The sequence below is a fragment of the Amblyomma maculatum genome, chromosome 1 (assembly GCF_055883805.1).
Source record: "Amblyomma maculatum isolate TAMU_Amacu chromosome 1, ASM5588380v1, whole genome shotgun sequence".
NCBI lineage: Eukaryota > Metazoa > Arthropoda > Arachnida > Ixodida > Ixodidae > Amblyomma > Amblyomma maculatum.
Window position 1 is genome coordinate 2144203 of NC_139344.1, and position 8756 is coordinate 2152958.

Sequence of the window (8756 nt, forward strand, 5' to 3'; positions counted from 1 at the left end):
TGCCTTACGACTGTATGCTAATGACTATGTGCTTAATTACAGAAGATCATACGCCCCTATCTTTTCATGGCCATAAGTCGGCGCTTAAATGTCCCACTAATTTGTGTCCATATTTTGCGGCCTCCTGCCGTAAATACTAAAAAAAGAAAAAAAAAAGAAACGAAAAGATTATCTAGGAGGTCGTTTCTAAACGACCTGTACAGGTTAATCAAATGTACTAGACTGTAAAGTGGATATTAAAAATTTGGAAATGTTAACATCAGCATCACTGTCTAATTAAGCGCAATATAAAACATATTATAATAATAATTTTTTATTGTTATAACTTTTGGAGGCCAGACCTTATGAGGTGTTCATAACACCTTTTGCCTGTCCTGTCCAAGTTTGTTTACTTGCTGTAATGAAACCAAATAAAATGTCACTTCACGATCTCAGAAGTATCACATGGCTGCAAACATTGCGTAGTTGGTTTAACCCAGTTGCGGTCGGCAGCTTTCTCTAAATTCTTGGTTAAACGTACGCGGAACGCTCAACAATGGCATCAAACATATTTAAAACGTCTGTTAAAGCAGCTTCATAGGGAGCGCTTTACTTTTCAGAAATAAGGGGGTAGTTCGGGACGAAATGTTACAGACAAACATTTGACGCAATGAGTGATATGTTTTTACTCCACCGCTGAAAAGAAACGATGGAGCCTGCGATGCCCTCCAAAACAAGGCAGCCACGGAGACCCGGATGGCGTAGGGCGCCAAAGGCTTTAAGAAAACAAACACAGTTGGAAGAGAGGCCAGGAATAAGCAAACATGTGGTAGAGGGATATGGCAGTTGTTTATTCAAAATATTCCCGACGCCCATCAGAAGAGGGTATTACATGAGGGATGGGTGACAGTGAGATCATAAACAATCCTCATCAAAACAAAAGCTGATAAATGCCTGGGTACTTATCTCAGAAAGTTAAAATCTTAAAGGTAAGGCAAAAGTATGTGCGATATCACTAAGATTATACCATCTGTGATGCTATGTTCTGGAGTTAACGTGGCAGACACAAAAACAATACCAAGCACTGAGCTAGTCCCACTCTGAATGCGTATCGGCTGTGTAACTAGCTCCAGCAAGGAAAAATAAATAGTGTTAGAGCAGTTCGTCACTTCCTTACTCCTATGAGTTACTGTGGTTCAGCGAATTCCTGGCAAGTTAAAATGTGCGGTTGATATAAACTTACCGCGTTCTTTCATTGTATAATTCAAATAAGCGTGCAGTTTATTAAGATACTCATCAAGTACGTTCGGGTACCTGTATATACCACCGACTATTACTGTAGTGTCAGCAATTGAGTTCCAAAGTGACATATTGGTCGAACGCATTATATAGCGCGATGAAAGTAAGGCTAAAGGAAAAGGCTGCAAGTATGGTCAAGATTCTTTAAGGTTTTCATACTTCTTGCTGTCGTTGAGTTTGCCTCTGTAACTAAAGAGGTGCAGCGGTGGCGTAGCGGTAGACAATCCGCCTCGCATGCAAGAGGACCGGGGTTCAAATCCCGGTGCCGCGCAATTCTCCACCGGATAGAAAAAAAAAAAAAAAAAAAAGTCCGCGTGTCGATGGAATTGCATATACAGGTTTGGGGTGCGACCTGATGCCGGTGAACACCTCCGGCAACGCACTCCCTCACCAGAACAGGAATTGGCCACCCTGGTGCAGTAATTGGCCATAACCTCCTATGATAAGCTCCATAAAACCTCGGCCCTCAGTCACCAGCGGCTGCGGAACAACTGACCACGGCGGCGGTCAGACCTGTGACGCAGCAGGGGGTGCTAAGAAAGCCTGGCTCCGCTGGACAGGCTGCCATTGGAAACTGACCCTGGCAACGTTTAATGCTAGAACCCTAGCTAGTGAAGCTAGCTTAGCAGTGCTGTTAGAGGAACTAGAGGGCATGAAATGGGATGTCATAGGGCTTAGTGAGGTTAGGAGGCCGAATGAGGCATATACTGTACTGAAGGATGGGCATGTACTGTGTTATCGAGGTTTACCAGAGAGGCGACAACTAGGAGTAGGTTTCCTTGTCAATAAGTATATAGCGGGTAATATAGATGAATTCTATAGTATTAATGAGAGGGTTGCAGGCATCGTAATTAGGCTTAATAAGCGGTATAAACTGAAGGTTGTACAGGCCTATGCACCTACATGTAGTTATGATGACCAGGCAGTTTGAAAGCTTCTATGAAGATGTAGAATCGGCAATGCGAAAAGTAAAGACGCAGTATACTGTACTAATGGGCGACTTCAATGCAAAGGTAGGGAAAAAACAGGCAGGAGACAAGGCAGTAGGTGACTATGGCATTGGTTCTAGGAATAGCAGGTGGGAGTTGCTAGTTGAGTTTGCAGAGCGCAATAACTTACGAATCATGAATACCTTCTTCAGCAAACGGAAGAACCGAAAATGGACATGGAAAAGTCCTAACGGAGAGACTAAAAATGAAATCGACTTCATAATGTGTTCAACCCTTATAAAAATGGGAACATCCTTTGAGTTCAATGTGAACTCAAAAAAGTCAGAAGGAAGCAACTTCCTCTGAACTGAGAATTGGCTACTGATTTTGAATTCACAGTGAATTAAATTTATCTGACCATCCTGTGAATTTCCTTTGAGCTCCCAGGGAACAGACCGTTGTCAGTTTGATTTGAGTTCACAGGCAGTGGCCAATTATTGGTTCAAAGGAAGTTCGAAGGAATGATGACTATGGGATATTTGGTGGATGTTCGAAGGAAGTAGGTTCAGACTGAAACATTTGTTTGTATGAGCTTATATTTATTTGAATAGATGTACTTCCTCTGTTTAGGCCTTGCAATTAGGCCTGCTTTCGAAGACCCTGCGACAAAAAATTGGATCACTGTCCACAATCCCAGTGCAAACTTGCGCAACTGCCGGTGACCACCTTGGCTAGTACTCCATTGAGCAAGCAGGTGTAGGCTGCAAAAAGAAAAAAAAAACATTAGAAGCATGACTGCAATGAACAAGCTAGAGTCCATCCAGCCTTCCTTAGCTTTTGTAAATTAAATATACAGAGCACGGACAGTGTGAGCGCCATGCAGGCACCACAGCATTATGCATTAAGGTAAGCATTATGGCCCTGACCATCACTGAAAAGTCAGCTGTTTGGACAATATTTCAGAATGCTCTTGCATCACATGCACAGGCTATGAGCTCGAGGACTTACAGATAACATCATCCAATTTTGGGCAGCCCAGTGCCTTTTTTGGAGCTTGTTCCTTGCGGGCATTGCAGACACGGCCATAGAGTGAGCTTTCTTCCAGTTCTTCGGGTGAGAACACAACCTGCACCAAGTTACATGCAAACTTTGTTGCTTGATTGCCCGCACTGAGTTTCATGCGGTCAATCAACTGCTGATTTACCATAATATTGCTGCCAATGTGCACCTGCAAGAACAAAAAGCAAATATTAGTACTATGACCAGTATTGTAACATACAACAATATTCCTTGATATGCAATAAGAAAATGAAGGGGCTTTATAAACAACAAAAAACTTAGACCAGCTTAAGAACATTCAAAGAAATCCCAAAAATGCATAATTAAGGTCATTTGTTTGCAAGTAAAAATACACATTCAAGAAGCCGTACTTTAACATGTACAACAATGAAGGCATACGAAAACTATTGGATGTTTTTGACACCTTCCCGAGCGGTGTTTTGATCCAATTTTGAATCAGGCCAAACATCTTTTAACATTTTTATTAGTGTAACCTGACAATTGTGTAATATGTATTTAAAGTAACTAGCCAAAAAGAGGGCACATAATGCCCCGCAAAGGATTGAGCGCTAATAGTGCATTGCTATAGCAGAAGAAAAAACAAGAAATAAGAGATTTTTTAACGACCTAATTTATGCTTGCATTTCAACAATAAAAAAAAACAACAGATTTTAAGTCAGAAAATAAAGGGATTTACTCATCATTAACATTGCAAAGGCCATTAAAAGCCAGTTTAGACAGAGCACAGTGCCCACATTGTCACCTCCTGTTTAAAAATACTAACATCCTTTTCGTACATCAGAAGCTCAACCAATTAAAAAAAACTGCCAATGAAGGTTTAGCAAAAGCATGCACTCCCTGCTCTGTATGTGCTACTTTGAGGCAACATTTAGTTTCCAGCTTGCACAGGTAGCTTTCATAATTTAACCCCTCAAGCGCTTTGGACAAGCAGCTCGTCCTTGCAAAGATGCCCTCAAGCCATTTTGGACGAGTGCTTGTCCTTGCAGGATAGATCCTCACCCTGAGAGTTTTAGGTGAGTATAGCGCTCCTCTGTGGCTTAGGTCATGCGCCATTTGACAGATGGCACCACTGACCCGTTAACTGCTTTTTGTTCTACCGCTTGAAAGCCTTTTAAGCAGCCTTAATGAGAAAAATGGTGCCTGGTAGAGGCAATGCATGCACAGTTGGCCCGTCATCGCGGGAAAGAAGCTTTTCTTCGTTGCCATCCTCGCCATCCGAAGATGACTCAGACACCAATTTTTGCATTGTTATGGGAAGTGAAGACGACAGTGATGACATGAGTAGTTCTTCCGACGAAGATGATGACAGCTCAGACGATACTATTGCGAGTTCTGTGTCAATGGATGAAAATTGACAACATTCCGATGAAACCCCCTAGGCTTCCATTCTTGGTCGTCCCTTGTAAAACATTTCCAGTTACCTCGCTATATGTTACTCGACTAGATTGCTGCTTATTGGCGGGCAGTTGATTTTTCACGTAATGAGCAATAAACTTCACTGCACTCATTTGACTTAGTTTCTGGTTCAAATATTTTTGTCTCGGATACCTCCTTTTTTATTACACTACCAATAGAAACCAGCAGTAAAAATAAAAACTAAAGGGACACTTAAGCTCCACCTTTAAGGGTATGATGCGACCAGTGTAGGCTACCACCCAACACATAAAGCCCTGCTTTAACCAAGCTGTATCAACATGTCTGCGTAGCCTAGGTGTAGCAAGCCTGACTCAGCATTGAAGAGCACTGGAATGTTGATTCGTATTTCACCTTCCCACCTCAAATGAACGACCGGAGTTAGCAGCTCCTCCTAACTTTTGGATATCATGTGGTCTCGTTAAGCCACACAAATCATCGAAGAATGTGTGTTCGGCCATGCCACTTGCCAGCGCCATGCTCTTGATGTTTCACTCACAACACAGACAACAAATTTTCATGTAATGGGGCCTTTAACGATATCGTAATTTTAAGCAATTTTAGCTAGAAATCTCGAAATAATAGTGCTCAAGGGGTTAAAGTGAAATTGAACTATTGTTGGATCAGCTTAAGAAGCCACAACTCCCTCTCAAAGGAGACCCTCCTGGCAATACCATGGTGGTTAATTGCCTTTGACTTGCCAGAGTGACATTGCAGGTGGCTGTCAGGTGCAAGTGGATTATATGCACATTAGCTTGAATACCATGATGACTGGCCCAAGTCGCTAAAATGACTGATTAGAGGAGCACCAGCTGCGTCATTCGAGTTGTAGTGCAAAAAGATGGCCTTCCGAGATCGATAACCTAAGAAATTGCTGAATATTAAACAAGCTAATGGAAATCTCTTTTCTGATGAAAAGGGCTTTGCTATAGCCCAAGCGAAGTATGCTCAACAGGAAGCGTAAACAAAAGTAACCTTGCACTTCCGATCACTACAGCTTTCACAAAAACTCTTCCAAATCAATATACACACGAATGAAGTAACAGTCACTAAAATGAAAGGAAGCAGTTGGGATTTTTTTTCATGGTTGTTTTGACGAATTTAAGAAAATAGCCCTGTCTGTCTTTTGTCGTTTCTATCAAATTGACATTCATTTAAAAATATCATAATGTTACTAATTATGCAGTCTGTGAGCCCAGCCTCATAAACAGCATCCGAGCCAGGGCAGCCGCTTTTCAGTGGAGCCGAAGCGCAAGGTGCCCGTGTGCTCTGTGTTGTCGGTGCACGTTAAAGCACCCCAGGTGGTCGAAATTTCCAGAGCCTTGCACTACAGTATCTCTCATAGCCTGAGTCGCTTTGGACATTAAACCCTAAGAGCCAACCAATCATAAAGAGCATTGCTTCTTGCCTATCTCTGAATTCAGTGACTGCTGACTTCATTCACATGGATAATGAGCTCCTCGTTTCCCTATCCCTGCACACTTCTCAATGGAAGTGCATGACTTGTGGCAGTGCTATCATAAAGCTAGAACCAAGTTCTTGTGTGACCCTTAAAAAAGTTTCATCGAGAAAGGCAGTAATGAGCACAACCATGCAGACACTAGACTAAAGCAACTAACCTGAGCCTCGGTTGGCAGCACAACTGCTTGTGTTGTACACGCAGCATTATTAACGGATTCCGTCAGCTGATTGACCAGCTCAGCAACATCTGAAAAAAACAAAAAAGGAAAGCTGGAACAAAACATACTATTTCATCACTAGCAGCAGCAGCCCATGTAACATTCACCACAGGAGAAAAGCCTTTTCTTTGCCCTTGACTGCATGACCAACCCTTTTCTGTCACCAAATGCGCCATTCAAAATTTAGCTGCTAGACACTGGCATCACTCACGCACTCAAGGCGCCCTATCAGCGGTACATAATCTAGGGGATGCTGATAGCAATTGATGAAGCCAATGCTGACATCCCACTTCTGATCTCTTTGTTCGCTGTGGAAATGCCTGGATTGAATTAACTGCGGAAGACGTTGTAACTACAGTGCAACTGACGGGTGCTGCTATTGCTTAGAATGAATTCATGGGTGCGAATGATGATGCCGAGATAGCTGTGAGCGCTTTAACAGAAGTTAGTCAGATCACATCTCTGAAACAGTTTGTCGGTAGCAAGGGCCTTGAAGAGGTCAGCATGCAATATACATGTATGGCGGCAGCAATACGCCATACATTTGGACAAAGGCTGACACTCGAGTGTGTAGCTGATACTCGATAGCCCATGCTTCACCTATCTCGTGTCTGTCTTTCGTGTCAACATTTGCTAACATGGTGTAGTGACCGAGTTAAGTTAGGCAGATTGCTGAGCCAGGTGCCGAGCTTGGACAAGGGCAGGGGTGAGTTACTAGTTGAGTTTGCAGAGCGCAATAACTTAAGAATCATGAATACCTTCTTCAGCAAACGGAAGAACCGGAAATGGACATGGAAAAGTCCTAACGGGGAGACTAAAAATGAAATTGACTTCATAATGTGTTCAACCCCCGCCATTGTGCAGGATATAGAGGTAATCGGGAAAGTTCGATGTAGTGACCATAGGATGGTGAGGTCCCGAATTAGCCTAAATCTGAAGAAGGAACGCAATAGATTAGTAAGAAAGAAACCCATCAACGAATTAGCGGTGAGGGGGAGGGCAGAAGAGTTCAGGATCTCGCTACAGAATAGGTATTCAGCTCTAACTGAGGATGGCGACATTACCCTAGAGGCAAGGAACAATAATTTCAGAGATATCATTACTGAGTGCGCGGTAGAAGTAGGCGGTAGGATATTTAGAGAGGATACTGGTAAGCTGTCTAAGGAGACGAAAGATTTGATTAAGAAACGCCAGAGCATGAAAGCTTCCAATCCAACAGACCAGATCGAATTGGCCGAGATATCAAAGCTAATCAATACGCGCAAGGTGGCCGATATAAGGAAGTATAACATGGAGAAAATTGAGCATGCTGTAAAGAACGGGGGACGCCTTAAAGCGGTAAAGAAGAAATTGGGCATAGGCAAAAACCAGATGTATGCGATAAGGGACAAGGCGGGCAACGTCATCACTAATATGGACAAGATAGTCAAAGTAGCCGAGGAGTTCTATACAGATCTCTACAGTAGCCAAAGTAGTCAGGACCGTAGTGAGATTGGCGGTAGGGAAAAACAGTCAGACGTTCCACCAGTGACGAAGGACGAGGTCAAGAAAGCACTAGAAACTATGAAAAGGGGAAAATCAGCTGGAGAGGATCAGATAACTACAGATTTGCTGAAGGACGGGGGGGATATCGTGCTAGAAAAACTGGCCACCCTGTATACGCAGTGCCTGGTGTCATCGACGGTACCGGAACCATGGAAGAATGCAAACATTATCCTCATTCACAAGAAAGGGGACTCTAAGGACCTTAAAAATTACAGACCAATCAGCCTACTGTCTGTTACGTATAAAGTATTTACTAAGGTAATCGCTAATAGAATCAGGACAACCTTAGACTGCAATCAAGCAAAGGATCAAGCAGGGTTTCGGAAACGGTACTCTACTATCGATCATATCCATACCATCAATCAGGTGATAGAAAAATGCTCGGAATATAACCAGCCTTTATACATAGCATTCATTGATTACGAAAAAGCATTTGACTCAGTTGAAACCTCGGCGGTGATGCAGGCATTGCGAAATCAGGGGGTAGACGAGCCGTACGTGAAAGTGCTGGAAGACATATATAGTGGCTGCACAGCAACCATAGTTCTGCATAAAGAAAGTAACAAAATTCCTATAAAGAAAGGTGTTAGGCAAGGAGACACAATCTCTCCAGTACTATTCACGACTTGTTTAGAGGAAGTATTCAGAGACTTGGAATGGGAGCAGTTAGGGATAAGGGTAGATGGAGAATACCTCAGTAATCTGCGATTTGCTGATGACATTTCCTTGCTAAGCAACTCGGGGGATGAACTGCAAATAATGATTGATGACCTAGACAGGAAAAGTAGAAAGGTAGGCTTGAAAATCAATATGCAGAAGACTAAGGTAATGT

At 42.8% G+C, this 8756-nt stretch overlaps 1 protein-coding gene across 1 annotated transcript; it reads right to left on the reverse strand.

Annotated features, from left to right (window-relative positions):
* Positions 1-2785: 2785 nt before the first annotated feature.
* On the reverse strand, positions 2786-7016 carry LOC146201485 (uncharacterized). The gene is made up of 4 exons (XM_084587608.1): positions 6320-7016; positions 3412-3435; positions 3216-3333; positions 2786-2968 (listed from the first exon to the last, which is right to left on the reverse strand). Exons 1-4 carry the CDS (start codon positions 6443-6445, stop codon positions 2886-2888), a joined length of 351 nt encoding a protein of 116 aa, XP_084443734.1. The 5' UTR covers positions 6446-7016; the 3' UTR covers positions 2786-2885.
* Between the last annotated feature and the right edge of the window lie 1740 nt (positions 7017-8756).

What these genes read in the sequence shown, in the direction of transcription:
- LOC146201485 (XM_084587608.1), bottom strand. Translation starts at nt 6,445, where the DNA reads ATGTTTTGTTCCAGCTTTCCTTTTTTGTTTTTTTCAGATGTTGCTGAG. An exon ending in ACATTGGCAGCAATATTATG is followed by an intron (nt 3,334 to 3,411) that starts GTAAATCAGCAG and finishes AACTTGGTGCAG; the next exon opens with GTTGTGTTCTCACCCGAAGA. An exon ending in AAAATTGGATGATGTTATCT is followed by an intron (nt 2,969 to 3,215) that starts GTAAGTCCTCGA and finishes TTCTTTTTGCAG; the next exon opens with CCTACACCTGCTTGCTCAAT.